A 19927-nucleotide genomic window follows, 5' to 3' on the forward strand; every position below is an offset into this window, starting at 1 on the left:
ATACTACAACCTCCCTTTGCTTTATTATGGTGAAGATCACCTAACATAAATTAACCATTTTAATGTGAACAATTCAATGTCATTTAGTATATTCACCTTTTAATCACTCCAAAGGGAAACCCCATCCCCATTAAGAAACTACTCTCCATTCTCCCCTCCCTCCAGCCCCTGGCAACCATAATTTGAACACTTGAACCTGAATAACCTAAACACCAGTCTTTGTTCTGTCTCTATGGATTTACCTATTGTGAATATTTCCTATAAGCAGAATTATACAATATGTGACCTTTTTTGTCTGGCTTTTTTCACCTAGTATAATGTTTTCAAGGTTTACCCATGTTGTAGTATGTACCAGAACTTCAATTCTCTTTATGGCTGAATAATACCCCATTATATGTATATACTACAATTTGTTTATCCATTCATCTGTGGATAGACATTTGGGCTGTTTCCACCTTTACACTACTATGAATAGTGCTGCAATGAACATGCATGTATACATATTTGCATACCTGTTTTCTCCGTATTTGTTTTAATGATACAAGAAAGTATTACAACATTCCTACTTTCATATCAATTTAAATTTCCTGGCTTTTCATGTCAAAAACAAGTTTTGAGGTAGGCTTCTCTCAAATTATAATGTAGATATCAAAACCCTCCAAGCCAAATAGTAGGAGTACTGTGATAGCCAGTAAAAACAATTGTCGTCAAGTTGATCAGACTCTTGGTGACCCCATGTGTCAGAGTACAACTGTGCTCCATAAGGTTTTCAATGGATGATTTTTCAAAGTAGATCACCAGGCCTTTCTTCCAAGGTACTTCTTGGTGGACTTGCCCCTCCAACCTTTTGGTTAGCAGCTAGGCATGTTAACCATTTGCATCACCCAGGGAGGAAAAATGAAATGAGCAAAGTCAAACAAAATTGACGTCCTCCTTTTATTCCTTCACTTCTTCCTCCCTACCCTTCCTCTTGTTTTTTTTTTTTTTTTTGTAAATGAACATGATTTAACCCTCCCCCCACCCCAGACTGGGAAATCTTTAAAAGTAAAAACCACATCTTTTTCATCTTTGTGATTCCAACAGTACCTATCCTGTCCCCAACATGTCATAAGAACTCAATAAATGAATTTCTGCTAAGTGAATGGGTGGGTAGGTATAAGGGTGGGTGGATGGATGGGTGGAAACACTGGCTTCACACTCCCCTAGTTATTTTATCTCTTTGTTTTGTTTCAAGCTCTTTCACTATCTCCCTTGTAATTGTTGGAGCTTCCCAAAATTCCTCCCTCCACCCTTTCTCTTTTCACTCTTGAGCAAATTTATCTGTGGCTTCAGTGATGACCGCCATGACAATGAGTGCCAAATTTATGAGTACAGCTGTGGACTTTACCTTGAGTTCCAATGACAAATCTAACTGCCTAGGGGATATCTCTACTTGGTGTTTCATAAATATCTCATATTACTCATGTCCAAAACACTACTCATTAGCCACTCCTAGCTCAGCCCATATCCACTTGACGTAAGTTATAACATCGCATTCCATGTGTTCGAAACTAAACTCATTATCCACCTCCAAGCCCATATCCTATTCTCCCCAACCTCACCTTTCCATTGTATTTGCTATCTCACTTGGTAGCCCCACCATTCACTGTCACTCACTTTGGAAAACTTGGAGTCATCCTATACTCCTACCTTTCCATCACCAACACAATCTAATTAATCAGCAATTTCTCTTGACTGTTGCTTCCTAAATCTGTGTCAAATCTATCTCAACTTCTCCACTCCCACTACCACTACCTTAGTCCAGGATTTCAACATCACGCATGATGTGGATTAGTGCAGCAGCTGCCAGTCAGCCCCACTCTGTTCCCCCCACTGACCTGCGTCACAACCACCAAACAGACCTCTACAAAATGCAAATTGACCAAATTATTCTCCACTTAAAATCTTTCAAACGTTCCCTAATAGCAATAGGGTAAACTTTAAACTCCTTACCGGGTGCCGTCGAGTTCATTCCAACTCTTGGTGACCCCATATGTGTCACAGGAGAACTGTGCTCCACAGAGTTTTCAATTGCTGTGATCTTTTGGAATTACGTTGCCAGGCCTTTCTTCTGAGACATCAACCTTTCAGTTAGTACAAGCTCTTAACTGTTTGTACCACCCAGGGACTCCTCTAAACTCTTAGTATAGCTCATAAAGCACTTCACATGATCCATTCCCTACCTCTTCAGTATCACTTCCCACAACTCTCCTCTTTATGCTTTACACTGCAGGAATAGCAAACACACTGTACTTCTCCAGATAAACCAGGTCACTGCACATTCTCTTTCCTCACCCTAAAATGCCCTTTCCCCACCTTCTTCATCTGGTGAATTCACATTAATATTTCAAGATCCTGATCATGGAAAAGTTTTCCCTCTGCAAACCTTTCCTCACTACCTTCTCCCCAAAACAGAGTCAGCCTCCTTTGTTTTGCTGTTTCTGGGCCTTGTGCCTATTACCACTAAAGCATGTGCCATGCTCTTTTAATTACTTGTTCAGATGTCGGAGTCCCTTACATAATCAGGCATTCCTTAAGGCATGGCCTATATCTTTTTCATCTTTCTATCCTCAAAGCCTGGCACACCCATGCTATAAAAGCAAGAAAGGGAAAGTGAAGAAAATTGAACATTACCAGAAGGTATGTATTTGTATAGCTTATGTCAGCACTCTAGTGACTACATTAAAGGATGCTGCTTAATATAGATTCCATGTGTTTTATTCAATTAATGCAAGGGAATCCCAACTTTATAAATTGTAACATACTCTTAAGCTGTGCAGGCAGATTCCTGCCCATTTCTTTCTTTAATTAAAACTCTTTGCCTTGAGGCCTTTGGTGAGTCTTAGCAACCACTAAATAGATCAAAATACCCACAATATACTTCAGTTCTTCCCATTCACCTAAAACAAGTTAATTAGTTCACCAAAATAACTTACGAATTTCTTATTTAAAAAGAAAATGACAATTAAAGCTCTATCTATTCCATGCAGTGTTGTTCTATGTAGTAAGACCCAGCCTCAGAAGGCAAAACTACCTTCACAACTGAAAATTAAAAGGCTCGGAGAAATTTAGTTGCTAAAATTCCCAAATGTTACCTGAACAAAGCTTCATGACCACTCTAATTACAATAAAAAGGTAGTTTCTGGGGCATAGGATTTTTACTTCCAGTGCATTCTTTTTTTAAAATACAGTGCCTCTTCTGAGATAATAAATTAGAAGACATGTAAATCAAATCCATTGTGTAGTGGAAATAAAACTTATAATATCCTCAAAATCATATCATCTTTAACCCTCTTGCTGAACTGTGTGGAAACTGAAAGAATCCATCATCAGCTGATCGCTCACCAGCAGTGACGGTTTCTAAAACAAAAAAAAAAAGAAACGCTCTTTACCTTGCTCCACCCACATAAAACAAACCAAATTACAACAAATTAAGAAAAACCCAAGCCCTCCAAAACAACATAAAAAACCCTCCCTTACTTTTTCATCTGTCTTGCCCCCTCTCGTTTCCCACACCTCTGTGATTAGCATAAATCTAGATTAGGTCTCCAAGGATAAACTAGGCAGGGGCTACTATGTCGCACAACTCCAGGGGCACTCTTCTCACAGAAATGTATGGGAGTGGTGCCCCCTGGAGTCATATAGTGCCAACTGGTATGGCTATGCATGGCAGTCCAAGGCTAGATGGACAGGACAAAGGGTGAGAACTCTTCTTCTCTCAGAGATCTAGCTCCTACTGATATTCCTAGTATCAGGTCAAACTGCTCAACAGGGTCTCAGAGTCTCCTTCCAAACTTGAAGGATCCTTTTTTCTTTTCTTTTCTTTCTTTCTTTTTTAAGTCTTGAACTATCTTGAGGACTTAACTTTTAGTTGAAGTCTCCCTAGAGCACAAAATCTCATAAAAGTCTCCTGAGAATCTTGTTAAGATGCAGATTTAGTGTATTAGGTGTGGGGTAGGGGCTGAGCTTCTGTAGTTACAGCATACTCCCGGGTGAGTCCACAACCATACTTTAAGTAAACAAAGCTTCAGAATATCTGGCGTCTAATTAAAAAAGGATAAGCGTTTATCACTTACGCACTGGTTACTTCTTTCTAACTAAAGTCGTTTTATTAAAAATCCCAATTTTTTTTTTCCTCATTGAATTCATTATACATATTACAGAAACTTTAGAAAATACAGTTAAGGAAAAAAGGAGAAAAACATTACTAAGTTTGCCAGATGTAACAAATAAAAATATAGGATTTCACAAATAAAAATACCTAGCACACAAAAATGAATATTTTTTAGTATAAGTATGCCCCAAACGTTGCTTAGATATATTAAAATACTTGCTGTTTATCTGAAATTCAAATTTAACTGAGTGTCCTGAATTTTATATCTAGCAACTCTACCTATAACCCCTCCATCTTTAGATAACCACTTTTAATCTCTTAGCATAGTTTCTTACACTCATATATACATATATATGCATATATGTATATGCACATATATATGTATGCATATATGTATAAAACCCATTGCTGTCAAGTCGATTCCGACTCATAGCAACTCCATAGGGTTTCCAAGGCTGTTAAATCTCTACGGAGGCAGACTGCCACATCTTTCTTCTGCAGAGCCATTGCTGGTTTTGAACTGCTGGCCATTCAGTTAGCAATCGATTGCTTTAACCACTCTGCCACCAGAGCTCCTTACAAATATATATAATATATATAAAAGTTATTTTATATAATATATATAGTTTAGAAATATAAAACTTTATAGTTTAGAAATTCGTTGCAACTAAGAATTTTATTGGAAATTCTGTGAATTTACATATATTTACCCCCACTTTATAGATGAAGAAAGTGAGTCTTAGATAACAATCTAAAGAATAATTTAGCAATGGGAGAATCTGGTTGTGGACTCACCTGGGAGTATGTTGTAACTACACAATATAGCTGCTCAGGAGTTTATTTCCTTCTTTCCAAGCCCACATCCCTTGTTCTTTGTGCCACACTACAGCTCTAACAATTTAATTCCAGGCTAGGCCATCTCAATTAATTTGCCACGGAACTGGGGCAATTACATGGCCAATCTAATCACCCTGACCATCTTCATATCCAAGCCTGGTCACCACTGCCAAATTGTTTTAATGGTGATTGAGCTGCATCATTAAATAGGTGAAATCAACTCTGGATGAAATTACCAAGGTCCTTTTAGCTAATCTTCTTGTTGCTAGCTGCCGTCAAGTTGGTTCCAGCTCATTTTGACCCTATGTACAACAGAACAAAACACTGCGTGGTCCTGTGCCATCTTTACAGTCATTGCTATGTTTGAGTCCATTGTTGCAGCCACTGTGTCAATCCATCTTGCTGAGAGTCTTCCCCTTTCTCATTGACCCTCTACTGTACCAAGCATGTTGTCCTTCTCCAGGGACTGGTCTCTCCTAATAACATGTTCAAAGTATGGGAGATAAAGTCTCATCATCCTCATATTCTGGCTGTAATTCTTCCAAGACAGATTTGTTCATTCTTTTGACAGTCCATGATATATTCTTCTCCAACACCGTAATTCAAAGGCATCAATTCTTCTTTAGTCTTCCTTATTCACTGTTCAGCTTCTGCATGCCTATGAGGTGACTGAAAATACCATGGCTTAGGTCAGGCACACCTTAGTCCTCAAAGTGACATCTTTGCTTTTTGACACTTGAAAGAGGTCTTTTGCAGCAAATCTGCCCAAAGTAATACATCATTTGATTTCTTGACTGCTGCTTCCATGGGCATTGATTGTGGATCCAAGTAAAATGAAATCCTTGACAAATTCAAACTTTTCTCCATTTATCATGATGTTGTTTATTGGTCCAGTTGTGGAGATTTTTGTTTTCTTTATGTTGAGGTGTAATCCATACTGAGGGCTGTGGTCTTTGATATTCATCAGTAAGTGCTTCAAGTTCTCTTTACTTTCAGCAAGCAAGGTTGTGTCATCTGCATATCACAGGTTGTTAACGAGTCTTCCTCCAATCTTGATGTCATGTTCTTCTTCATATAGTCCAGCCTCTTGGACTATTTGCTCAGCATACAGACTGAATAAGTATGGTGAAAGGATAAAACACTGACACACACCCTTCTTGATTATAAAACCACACAGTATGCCCTTGTTCTGTTTGAACGACTACTCCTCAGTCTAGGTACAGGTTCCTCAATTAAGTGTTCTGGAATTCCCATTCTTTACAATGTTATCCATAATTTGTTATGGTCCACACAGTCGAATGCCTTTGCACATTCAATAAAACATAAGTAAATATCTTTCTTGTATTCTCTGCTTTCAACCAAGATCCATCAGCAATGATATCCCTCGTTCCACGTCCTCTTCTGAATCCAGCTTGAATTTCTGGCAGTTCTCCATTGATGTACTGCTGCAACTGTTTTTTAATTATCTTCAGCAAAATTTTTACGTGCATGTGATATTAATGATATTGTTCCATAATTTCTGCATTCTGTTGAATCAACTTTCTTTGGAACGGAGACAAATATGGGTCTCTTAGAGTTGGTTGGCCAGGTAGTTGACTTCAAAATTTCCTGGCATAGACGAGCGAGCACCTCAGCACTGCATCCATTTGTTGAAACATCTCAATTGATATTTCATCAATTGCTGGAGCCTTATTTCTCATCAATGCCTTCCGTGCAGTTTGGCTTCCTTCTTCAGTACCATAGTTTCCTGAGCATATGCTACTTCCTAAAATGGTTGAACATCGACCAATTCTTTTTAGTAAAGTGACTCTTGTGTATTCCTTTCATCTTCTTTTTAGCTAATCTTAAATGTTAATATTTAATAAACATTGCACAAACTTGACTGGCAACTAAACATGCCCCCAAGTTATCATTTTTTTGTTATTTTGTAACAGCTTTATTGAGATATAATTAACATACAATACAACTCACCCACTTAAAGTGTAATTTTCCAGGTTTTTTAGACTATCCACAGGGTTGTGCAACCATTACTACAATATAATTTTAGAACATTCCTTCCCAGAAGAAACCCTGTACCCATTAGCATTCACTCCTCCCTCCCCCTTCCTTCCACTCCCTGGCCAACAACTAATTTACTTTCTGTCTGTATAGATTTGTCTATTTTGGACATTTCATATAAATGGACTCATATAATACGCAGTCTTTTGTGACTGGCTACTTTCACTTACAACACTGTTTTCAAGTATTACCCATGTTGTAGTCTGTATCGGTAGTTCATTCCTTTTTGCCAAGTTATCTTTTACAATTAGTACCAATAATTCCATCCACACTTTGGAAATATCAAGACCACGTGAAAGGAAACGTATTGTTAAAGCTCCATATTCTGAAATACTCAGGTTCATTTTTAAGAATGAAACAAAAGAGCAGGACTAGCACACCGGGAGCCATTCCCATCTCACCAGAGCTCTTCTGCTTTGGAGTAGACCTCAGCCCCACCCCCTCCCCTCTTGGATTTTGGATAGAGTACTATCCAAGAGTATACTATGGATTTTGCTGCTGTTGAATTTGTTCATTTACTTATCTGTTTCTCTCACTAGAATACAAGTCCCATGAGAGCAGGAATTTTCATCTGACTCATTCACTACTATTATCACCAGTGCATAGACAATGCCTAGCACCCAGGACACACTCAATAAATATCTGTGGGAGGGATAAATAAAGACACATTGTCTTGTCATCAGGGCCCTGGGTGGTGAAAGCAGTTTATGGTTAGTTACTAACCTAAAGGTAAGCAGTTCAAACCCACCCAGTGTTGCCATGGAAGAAAGGCTTGACGATCTGCTTCCATAAAGATTACAACCAAGAAAACTCTATAGAGCAGTTCTACTCTGTAACACATACGATTGCCATGAGTCGGAATCGACTCAATGCAATGGGTTTGGTTTGGTTTTTTTGGTCCTGTCAGCTACCAATAGCAATACTCTCTTTGCTTACCATTTGCCAATTTCATGTATTTTCATCCTTCCTCATGAACTTGGATTTTAGTCAAACACCTTGACTATTGTTGCTTCATCTTCCACTAGATAATCTGTGAGTTTGTCATACAGCTCAGAATAGCAACTTTTATGATAACTTCTGACACCACTTCACCCTCTAAGTAAATTGCTTTTTCCTATCAGGCATCTGCCTCTCGCTTTCATTAACTGCAGTATTCTTCTAATTGCTCTGTGCTGCAGTCATGGAGATAGGAAAAGGGGGAGTTCCAAAAAACAGTTGTTTTTCTCTTCTTTATAGAAAAGTGCTTGAAATCAAAAGTGCTACTAAAAAAAACTCTCAACGGCACACACACACACAAAATCTCCAATCTGCTTAAGCGTTCTGCAGAGAGGCAAAGGTATTTTTGGGAATGTGTGGGAAGGAGAGCCCAGTGCAATCTCATAGGATTCCCAGGCCTGATTCCCCAGACAATGCTTCTGCAGAACTGAAAGTGGAACAGACTGTGGGATGGCAGAAAGGTTTACAGAGATATAGGATGAGGACAGGAAATACATCAATCAACACACTTAATACTCAGGTAAGGTTGGAAACAATTGGTGGTTGTGCTCAGTTTCCCAATGGAATCTTGGGCAACTCAATTAACCTCTTTCTGCCACATTCTTATCACTTATAAATTGAGTACAACAACCTACCTAGCAGAGATTGCAGAGGGATTTGCTAATAAATGTGAGTAGACAGCTATATGTGTGATATCTAATAATATTATGTTAACTAGCATAAAATCATAGGGCAACAAGGGACTCAGGAGGTCAATCTAGACATTTCACATGGGTACACAGTTAAATCATTCCAGAGGGATTAGGTTCTAATCCTTTATAAAAGATATCTACATAAAGGCATTCCCAGAAAACTCTTCTTTGTCACAGGATTCTTCCTTAAGTTTAAGACATCCTGATTCTGCCACATTAGTATGCTGTGCTTCTCCTCTCTGTGTGTGGGAAGGACACTAGCAGCTGTACTAATTCTTAATAGGTGGCTGCACCCTTCAAAGATCAAAATAGAGTTGTATAATGGTTAAGAGCATGGGTTTTGGAGTCAGGCTGACCGTGGCTCCCATCAGACTCTATTCCTTGTTGGCTACATGACTTTGAGCAAGTTACAGCCTTAACCTCTTGAGCCTCAATTTCTTCTCCTATAAAATAGTTGCAGCATTGACACCATAAAGCTCTTATTAGAAGTAAGTGAGAAAAACAAGTAAGGCACTTCTCACAGTGCCTGGCTCATGGTGGGTACCAAACAGATAACATTACAGTCTGTAACAATAACAATACAGAATTTATTCAGAAATTCTCTACTTGAGAATTTGCCTACTTGCTAAAACTTCTTTGTAACCCACAAATCAATATTTGCAGCATTTTCACAGTTATTTATGGACATGCTCAGAATGGCAAAAAATTTGAGTTCCTTGGCAAACGCATTCCCACTTGAGGTTGAAAAAGGATGGTTCAATATTCGCTGATTCAGTGTTCCTGGTGACTGGTAAAGGAGCCCTGGTGGAGCAGTGAGTAGTTAAGCACTTAGCTGCTAACCAAAAGGTCAGCAGTTCAAACCCACCAGCTGCTCCATGGGAGAAAGATGTGGCAGTCTGCTTCTGTAAAGATTACAGCCTTGGAAACTCTAGGGGGCAGTTCTACTCTGCCCTATAGCATTGCTCTGAGTCGGAATCAACTCAACGGCAATGGGTTTCGTTTTTAATTTTTTGGTGACTGGTAGCTACTGCAAATAACAAGAATCAACTGTATTTTCTAGGCTGAATAACATTGGTTACTCTAATTTTTACTTACAGTTCTAATTTTTAAAGTTTACAATGAAAAATATAAGATAAGGGAAAGATTTATATATATATATAGATATAGATATAGATAAATATATACATACTTTTTTTTTAGGTAGCTAGTGAGTCAAACAATTCACACAACAGCAAGGCAGTTCCTTGCAGGGGAAGAGAGAAATCTTACCTACCTCCCAGGAAACTATATCCTTCCCCTTCATCCCCTCCACCACCCATGGACAACCCTGGCTATCGAGTCAAATTATTCAGGATGGCATCAATTCTTTGTAGATGATGGGCCAAGCCAATGGCAGGAATCACTTCTCAATTTTAATAGAAGTCCACATTTTGCCTGGAAGGGACACATTCATATTCAGAATGAAATTAGAAGAAATAATAAATGGAATTCTACAACAGGCTCTTGGTCTTTCTTAGCTATCCATACTAATACGTGAAAGAAATCCTGTGTAGAACTTCTGAGAGTGTAAATTTTGGGGGAGGCTGGGTGAGAGGGACTAGCCCTTTAAGGTCATCTATTATTCACAACCTTGCTTGCTGAAGTGGACTTGAAGCACTTACTGATGAAGATCAAAGACTATAGCCTTCAGTATGGATTACTCCTCAACATAATGAAAACAAACATCTTCACAACTGGACCAATAAGCAACGTCATGACAAACAGAGAAGATACTGAAGTTGTTAAGAATTTCATTTTACTTGGATCCATAATCAATGCCCACAGAAGCAGCAGTGAAGAAATAAAATAACGTATTGCAAAGGGCAAATCTGCTGCAAAAGACCTCTTTCAGGTGTTAAAAAGCAAAGATGTCACTTTGAGGACTAAGGTGCGCCTGACCCAAGCCATGGTATTTTCAATTGCCTCATATCCATGCAAAAGCTGCACAATGAAAAAGGAAGACCGAAGAAGAATTAACGCGTTAGAATTATGGTGTTGGCGAAGAATATCAAACACACTATGGATTTCCAGGAGAATGAGCAAATCTGTCTTAGAAGAAGTACAGCCAGAGTGCTCCTTAGAAGCAAGGATGGCAAGACTGCATCTTATGTACTTTGGACATGTTATCAGGCGGGACCAATCCCTGGAGAAGGACATCATGCTTTGTAAAGTATAGGGTCAGCGAAAAAGAAGAAGACCCTTAATGAGATGGATTGACACAGTGACTGCAACAATGGGCTAAAACAGAAAAAATTGTGAGATGGCACAGGACCAGGCAGTGTTTCCTTCTGTTGTACATAAGGTCACAATGAGTCAGAATCAACTCAATGGCACCTAACAACAACAACATTCACAAAGGGAGAGAGGGCATCAGTGAGGGCCACTCTTTTGCATGTCAGTCTTCTGCTTCATCCACAAGCATCCTAGAGCCATTCTTATACAAAAACAAAGTTCTTCCTGGCTTTGGTCTCACCTCACAGGATCCCAAGAGGTAAGCCTAGAAGCTACCTAATGTTTTCTCAAACCATTCTTACTCACCTTCACACAGCCCAGTGTTCTCCAAGTAAAACTGGGCTCTACACTGGGATAGACACTTGCCAGAGGGGACATCTGCCCCAGACAGCTGCTCGACTTGCAATCCTTCCTCTGGCGTCTTACACTGGGTACAGTGAGAGGGCTCTGGACCCACACAAGTCAGGCATGAGGAATGACAGGCTGCACAGAGGAACATAATGCAGAAGACAATCACAAGGATCACATATATGTTGCAACCAAGGACAGTGCATGAAATCAAAACCACTTAGAAAAGTTCACCAGATTCATCCTTCCAGAATATTCTTTTTCTAGTTTCTATACAAAGCATAGGGGCGACAACAGTAATATTTGTGGGAGGCAAAATGAGGGTGATGTTAACTAGTCACAGCTCTCAAGTCCTTCAAGAACTATCAGGCTAGATTATGAAAAAATCAGCAAAATAGACAATATTGGCATAGTTCTCCAGAGAAACACATTCAGTGAATAACAATTTAACGTTATGCCCTCGTTTTTTACTAAGGGTTTTAAGAAGCATTCATATGAAGGACATTACTGTGTCTTTTGCAAAAATGGCTGTTGTGTTACTGTCCATTATGCCATCCAACATCCATTATACAGGGTTCGAGGCAACAAATTCCTCTTAGAATTTAGATGGTGAAAGAGTGCTTTTCTAGACAGGCATCATTTGAGTAGCAACAACAATTTCAGAACCTATCACGATTTCTTATTTTCCCTGGCTACTGGTGAAAATCAGAGCCAAATACAGTACTCAAGCTATCTCATGCCTACATTTTGATACAATTAACTCTCCTTTCAAATGTTTCTCTAGATTTTATTTTTCAAAATATTTATTGTAGCTGCCCTGTTTTAAATATGTTTTCTCAAACTATCCTCAAACTCTTTTTCTAAGGTGGCCAACATATAAATAAATAAAAATTAATTTCACTTAATTAAAGTGTTTGTTCCCGATGTTCTAGTTTCAAAAGGCTCTAATGATACTGCCCTCCTCATGAGCCCAAAGCCTTCTTTGGCAAACAGCTATTTAGAATTTTCCATCTTACTCAGCCCAGAGGCACTGCTGGTGATTCTAAGTTTGCTCAGCAGTATCATTAGCAAAATGAAGTTCTTCAGGGAAAAACAAAATGAAGGCGAATTAGCAATGCTAGGAGAGTGGATAAAGGAGGAAATAAGAACTTTGTTTTGTTTTAATGTACACTAAAGGAAACAATATTGTCAGAAAATTCACAAACTTTTGGGCATTTTCACAAATATTCAAAAGTGATTTTTCAGATTATTCCTTCTCAAACCTACTGTAATGTGGCCATATAAGCTACGCTGGATGAAAAGCGGTACTGAAAAGTAACGGCATTGGAAAAATTAAATACGTCTTCGTGATGGGAAAGTCTGTTAAGAGTGACAGTGACACTAACAGTACCTTTGCAGACCCCATGGTCAGGGTAGAAGTCCTCTCCACAGCTGGGCAGACAGTGGCCTTGGCGCAGCACGTGGGGGTGGGCGCAGGCTATACAGTGAGAGGCCGTAGGTCCAGAGCAGCTGGCACATGAGTTATGACAAACTGAGGAAGAAGATGAGAGGCAAACCCAATGAGGCAGGTGACTAAAGAACCACTTCATGGCTGGGAGTCTTATGTGCTAGGAATCTCTCACCTCTAGATTCCAAATCCCTCTTCAGATGCAACACCAAACCAAGGAAAAAAATGTTGGGAGGTGATTATACTGCCAGAACTACCACACAGCCCCTTTACTCACTTTTTACCATGGTATACTTATTATTTATTCCAGTCCAGCTGTTGTCACTGTGACTCTAACTCATGGCAACCCCGTATGTGTCAGAGTAGAACTGTATTCCATAGGGTTTTCAGTGGCTGATTTTTCAGAAGTACGTCACAAGGTCTTTCTTTCAAGGTGACTCTGGGTGGACTTGAACTTCCAACCTTTCAGTTAGCTGCTGAGAACATTAACAGTTTGCACCACCCACGGACTAACCTATCCTTTATTTAGTGTTTGTATTAAGTGTTTTATGTACAGTATCACTTTTCATCCTCATAACAATGTTATGAGGTAGGTATTATTAACCACATTATACAAATGAAGAAACTGAGGTCTTAGGAGTTTAAAAATTTTGCCCAAGATCACAGGGCCCATTATTTGCAATTCTGGGATGTAGCCTTATGACTGTCTTGACCAAAAACTGATACTGTCCAAATAGCAAACAGTGGAAAGTTCAAGGGTCTGGGTGTTGGGAGCACTGGGAATTTTGTCTAGCTCATCTACTCACTCATCTATGCTCTAAGTCTGGGTCTCTCCAGGCCTAGGTCCCTTTGCATATGCAAAGTGAGAGGTTGGACTAAATGACTGTTTAAGATACTTTCAGCTTTACCATTCTATGATTCTAAGTAAGAATTACTTTAAAGAACCTCACTACCACACATGACAATGCCAGAAACCCGTCTCCCCTGCTCGGGCCCTGTGCCGTGACAGTGGGACACCTCTTAACTTTAAGAGATGGGTGGTAGTACTCAAAGCCTGGACCAGTCCTTTGGCAGGGCTGGAGACAAGAGTGAGAAGAGGACTCTGGAGGACAGTGGTCAAGAGCTCGGGGGGAGACTGTGGAGACAGGATGAGAGCCTGGAGGCGGTGTGCTGGGGAAAGAGGAAGAATGCTGGGTGAGTACAGAGGTTGACAGACCAAGGGGAAGTGGATGAGGAAACATGGCGAGAAATGTCTTGCCACTAACAGTCACTAAGTACAAGTGAGAATGTGTGTGTAAATTTTGGACAGGAGGAGCAATCAAGGAGTCCCAGGCAGCAATAAGTTCTCAGAGTTTCCTGTAACAAAGACACAAGTCAAGCATATAGAAGTTACAGACTTATAAAGTCTCAAATGACAGTATTTAATAGTTTAGTTTGCGTAATCACTCATCTATTGGTTTGCTATATTGTGGTGGCTTACATGTTGCTGTGAGGCTGGAAGCTATGCCACTGGTATTTCAAATACCAGCAGGGTCACCCATGGTGGAGACAGGTTTCAGTGGAGTCTCCAGACTAGGATGAACTAGGAAGAAGGGCCTGGGGATCTACTTCTAAAAGAGACTGGCCAGTGAAAACATTATGAGTAGCAGCAGAACATTGTCTGACATAGTGCCGGAAGATGAGCACCTCAGGTTGGAAGGCACTTAAAATACAACGGGGAAAGAGCTGCCTCCTCAAAGTAGAGTCGACCTTAATGACGTGGCTGGAGTAAAGCTTTCAAGACCTTCATTTGCTGAGGTAGCATGACTCGAAATGAGAAGAAACAGCTGCAAACACCCATTAATAATTGGAAAATGGAATGTATGAAGTATGAATTTAGGAAAATTGAAAGTTGTCAAAATGAAATGGAATGCTTGAAGATAGATATCCTCGGCATTAATGAGCTGAAATGGGCTGGTATTGCCCATTTTGAATCAGACAAGCATATGGGCTACTATGCCGGGAATGACAAATTGAAGAGGAATGGTAACACATTCATTGTCAAAAAGAACATTTCAAGATCTATCCTGAAGTACAAGGCTGTCAGTGATAGGATAATATCCATACACCTACAAGGAAGACCTGTTAATATAACTATCATTCAAATTTATGCACCAAACACTAATGCCAAAGATGAATAAATTGAAGATTTCTACCAACTTTTGCAGTCTGAAATTGATCAAACATGCATTCAAGGTGCATTGATACTTACCGGTGATTGGAATGCGAAAGTTGGAAACTAAGAAGAAGGAGCAGCAGCTGGAAAATATGGCTGTGGTGATAGAAACAATGCCGGAGAGCGCATGATAGACATTTTTCTAGACCAATGACCTATTAATTGGAAATACCTTTTTTCAACAACGTAACTGATGACTATACGCCTGAAACTCGCCAGATGGAATACACAGGAATCAAACTGACTATATCTCTGGAAACAGAAGATGGAGAAGCTCAATATAATCGGTCAGCAAAAGGTCAGAAGCCAACTGCAGAACAGACCATCAATTGCTCATACTCAAGTACAAGTTAAAGCTGAAGAAAATTAAAACGAGTCCATGAGAGCCAAAGTACAACCTTGAGTATATCCCACCTGAATGTAGAGACCACACTGAACACTAATGACCAAAGACCAGATGAGTTGTAGAATGACATCAAGGACATCAGACATGAAGAAAGCAAAAAGGTCATTAAAAAGACAGGGAAGAAATAAAAGATCAAAAGGAATGTCGGAAGAGACTCTAAAACTTGCTCTTGAATGTCGAGTAGCTAAAGCGAATGGAAGAAATGACGAAGTAAAAGGGCTAAACTGAAAATTTCAAAGGCTGGCTCGAGAACACAAAGTATTATAATGATATGTGCAAAGACCAGCAGTTAGAAAACCAAAAAGGAAGAATACACTCAACATTTCTCAAGCTGAAAGAACTCAAAAGTTTGAGTCGCAATAGTGAAGGATTTTATGGGCAATATATTGTACGATGCAGGAAGCATCAAAAGCAGATGGAAGGAATACACAGAGTCACTGTAGCAAAAAGAATTGGTTGACATTCAACCATTTCAGGAGGCAGCATATGATCAAGACCTGATTGTACTGAATGAAGAAGTCCAAGCAGCACTGAAGGCATTGGTGAAAAACAAGGCTCTAGGAATTGACAGAATAACAACTGGGATGTTTCAACCAACAGGAACAATGCTGGACGCACTCACTTGTCTATGCCAAGAAATTTGAAAGACAGCTTCCTGGCCAACTGACTGGAAGAGATCCTTATCTGTGCCCATTTCAAAGAAAGGTGATCCAACAGAATGCAGAAAATATCGAACAATATTATTATCACATGCAAGTAAATTTTGCTGAAGATAATCCAAAAATGGTCGCAGCAGTACATCGACAGAGAACTGCTAGAAATTCAAGGCGGATTCAGAAGAGGATGTGGAACTAGGGATATCATTGCTGATGTCAGATGGATCTTGGCTGAAAGCACAGAATACAAGAAGGACGTCTACCTGTTTTTTTTTCGACTATGCAAAGCCATTCGACTGTGTGGATCATAACAAATTATGGATAGAATTGCAAAGACTGGGAATTCCAGAACACTTAAATGTGCTCATGCCGAACCTGTGCATAGACCAAGAGGCAGTCATTAGAACAGAACAAGGAGCTACTTCATGGTTTAAAACCAGGAAAAGTGTGCGTCAGGGTCGTGTCCTTTCACCATACTTATTCTATCTGCATGCTGAGCAAATAATTCAAGAAGCTGGACTATACAAAGAGAATGCGGCATCAGGATTGGAGGAAGACTCATTAACAACCTGCGATATGCAGATGACACAACCTTGCTTGCTGAAAGTGAAGAGGACTTGAAGCACTTACTGATAAAGATCAAAGACCACAGTTATCAGTATAGATTACGTCTCAACATAAAGAAAACAAAGATCCTCACAACTGGACCAATAAGCAACATCATGATAAATGGAGAAAAGCCTGAAGTTATCAAGGATTTAATTTTATTTGGATCTACAATCAATGCCCATGGAAGGTGCAGTCAAGAAATCAAATGATGTATTGCATCGGGCAAATCTGCTACAAAGGACCTCTTTAAAGTGTTAAAAAGCAAAGATGTTACCTTGAGGACTAAGGTGCGCCTGACCCAAGCTATGGTATTTTCAATCACCTCACATGCATGTGAAAGCTGGACAATGAGTAAGGAAGACCGAAGAAGACTTGACACACTTGAATTATGGTGTTGGAGAAGAATACTAATTATACCATGTACTGCCAGAAGAAGGAACAAATCTGTCTTGGAAGAAGTACAGCCAGAATGCTCCTTAGAAGCAAGGGTGGTGAGACTTCATCTCACGTACTTTGGGCGTGTTATTAGGAGAGACCAGTTGCTGGAGAAGGACATCATGCTTGGTAAAGTACAGGGTCAGCAAAAAAGAGGAAGACCCTCAACGACATGGATCGACACAGTGGCTGCAACAGTGGGTTCAAAGACAGCAACAATAGCAAGGATGGCGCTGAACCAGGCAGTATTTCGTGCTGTTGTACATGGGGTCACTGTGAGTCAGAAACAACTCGACAGCACCTAACAACAAGTCTAAAAGAAGCAATACATAAGTAGCATATACTAAACAAACTTTCATTTGATAGAGACTTAACCTTTGCTAGCTATCAAAATTGGTTTACCTTTTTTTTGTGTGATGTGTTGCAGTTGCCAATATATGAGTTTATAAATACCATCTAAGGAATAATTCTGTCACAGCTATAACCAAAGTTAGTGATGGTTGACAAGTAGACAGGGCAGTATGAAGCTCTTAAATATATTTTTGACATTTCAAAGGAGTCTAACGATCTCTAATTATGATTGACATGCAGAAGTCCTTCATTTAATCACTCTAGTCCTCCAGCATCCACCCATATCTCCCACTGTTATGTTGAATACACATAGGTTCTATAATGAAACAACTATTCCTTTTAACATAACATTTTCCCAACATGCACACAAATTCCCAAATGAGCAGGACATAGCACCAAATATAGTCAAACATGCATTAAATACTTTTTGGTGATGATCATGATTACCCATGTCTTACCTTTGCATTTGCTAGTGGTATCAGCATAGTACCCACCAGGACATTCAGAAATGCATTTCCCATCAAGCAACACTGTCTTCTCAGTACAGGTAAAACATCTGGGACTATCAGGGCCACAGCTCTTACAGGATTGGTCACAAGCTGAGGGGGAGGAAAAGCCATCCAAGAAATGCAATAGTGAGCAAAAGGAGTAATGAGTCTATTCTTGACGACATCCACAATTGGTACCAATATAGCAATGTCATTCTCTGGCTGCTCAGCTGAGTTCTGTTTCCTTGATTCCAACATTTCAAGAGACTTGACTGTGTTTTCACATTTGAAGGAGAACTGAAGAATTATTCACTGAACTCTGCATAACAAATATGCTGAGGCACATCCAGCAGTGTAACCAATTTGATATGGGATTTAAAGATAAAATGGCCTTGGAAGTAGGGGTGCCAGATACAGCAAATAAAAATACAAGATGCCCATATAAATTGAAATTTCAGAGAAACAATGAATAATTCTTTTAGTATAAGTATGTCTGAAACATTTTATCCTTTACCTGGCAAGTCTACTTGGAGGGAGAATTCAGAAATTCAGGGTTCCACTAAGCAACGTCAGGCTACTAAAATTATGTGGAAATTGTTAACTTCATATAATGTTCTAGGATCTGCTCAATCACTTATTCATTCATGTACCCCAAAATAATATTTATTAAGCTCTGTGTCAGGTACTCTGCCAGTGGTGCCTATAAACCAGTTGTCATCAAGTCAATTCTGACTCATGGTGACCCCATGTCTTGCACAGTAGAACTCTATTCCATAAGGTTTTTATGGCTGTGACTTTTTAGATGCAGACTGCCAGGCCTTTCTTCTGAGGTACCTTGGGGTGGACTGAACTGCCAGCCTTTCAGTTATCAGCCAATACTCCTGTGGCAAGTGGTAGTGACACAAAAAACAAATCAGCATGGTCTTTGCTTTAAGGGGCTTATTCTGATAGAGGGAGAGAGATATGTAAAATACTGGAAATATTAAAGGTATCACTCATATAAATCCATATAGGCACAGTGAAATGTTTGAAAAACAGAAGCGAGGTAGGAGGTAGGAAACTTGTTCCATGAGCACTGACATTGTCTTCCAACTGGCCCTCCAACTCTTGTTCCTTGCCCCTCTAAGCTACATTCCAAACTGAAGTCAAAGTAATTTTTCTCATATGCAAATGTATCCATCCTTCTACAGTGTTTAAAACTTTGCTGAGCCTCCCAGTGCCTACCACAAATTAAGAATCTAGGCAAAACAGTCTGGTACACAAGTCTTTCCATGATCTGGCCCCTGCCACTTCTCCACCCCAATGGAACTGCAGGTTCCCTGAACACTTCAGGATCTTCCCAGACTCTGAGCCTTTCCTGGTGTTGCTGCTTCAGCCTGGAATGCTTTTCCCCATTTTGTCAGCATGGCATGTTCCTGCTTGCTTTCCAAGATGATGCTCAAAGATCACTTCCGTAAATCCAAGTTGATCAGGGGGGTTGAATCAGGGCAGCAGTACAGGTGATGGATTTGAGAGGTATGAAGAAGCAACTATGTTCTGTATTACAGCCCAGACTCCCCCAAAACCAACAAAAATCAAATGCACTGCCGTTAAGTCAATTCTGATTCATGGCTCTGCCATTGCTAAATTAGTTGGCTCCTTTTAAGCCTCACTTTCTTCATCTATGAAACGGCAGTAAATGTATGTAAATCCACAAATTTTCAATAAAGTTCTTGGTTGCAAGGAATTTTTAAACTACAAAGTTTCACAACATAAAAATATGAAATAAACATATATATACACCATACACATATATATATATACATGAATGATTGTAAGAAATTATGCCAAGATTAAAAGTGGTTATCTCAAGACGGAAGGGTTATCTGAAATTCAGATACACAGTGAATATTTTTGTATAGCCATGTAATGTTTGGGATATACTTATACTAAAAAAATTATTATTTTTTTTATTTGCTAAATCCT

General features: G+C 39.5%; 1 protein-coding gene across 1 annotated transcript in view; it reads right to left on the reverse strand.

Annotated features, from left to right (window-relative positions):
• FRAS1 (Fraser extracellular matrix complex subunit 1) overlaps window positions 1-19927 on the reverse strand; it is a 516919-nt gene that overhangs the window by 231846 nt on the left and 265146 nt on the right. The window contains exons 16-18 of the mRNA XM_012557480.1: window positions 17933-18073; window positions 12746-12886; window positions 11314-11490 (exon numbers count right to left, since the gene is read on the reverse strand). Of these exons, the coding sequence (XP_012412934.1) occupies window positions 11314-11490; window positions 12746-12886; window positions 17933-18073 (459 nt within the window). The remainder of the gene's footprint in view (window positions 1-11313; window positions 11491-12745; window positions 12887-17932; window positions 18074-19927) is intronic.

The sequence above is a fragment of the Trichechus manatus genome, unplaced genomic scaffold (genome assembly GCF_000243295.1).
Source record: "Trichechus manatus latirostris isolate Lorelei unplaced genomic scaffold, TriManLat1.0 scaffold00105, whole genome shotgun sequence".
NCBI lineage: Eukaryota > Metazoa > Chordata > Mammalia > Sirenia > Trichechidae > Trichechus > Trichechus manatus.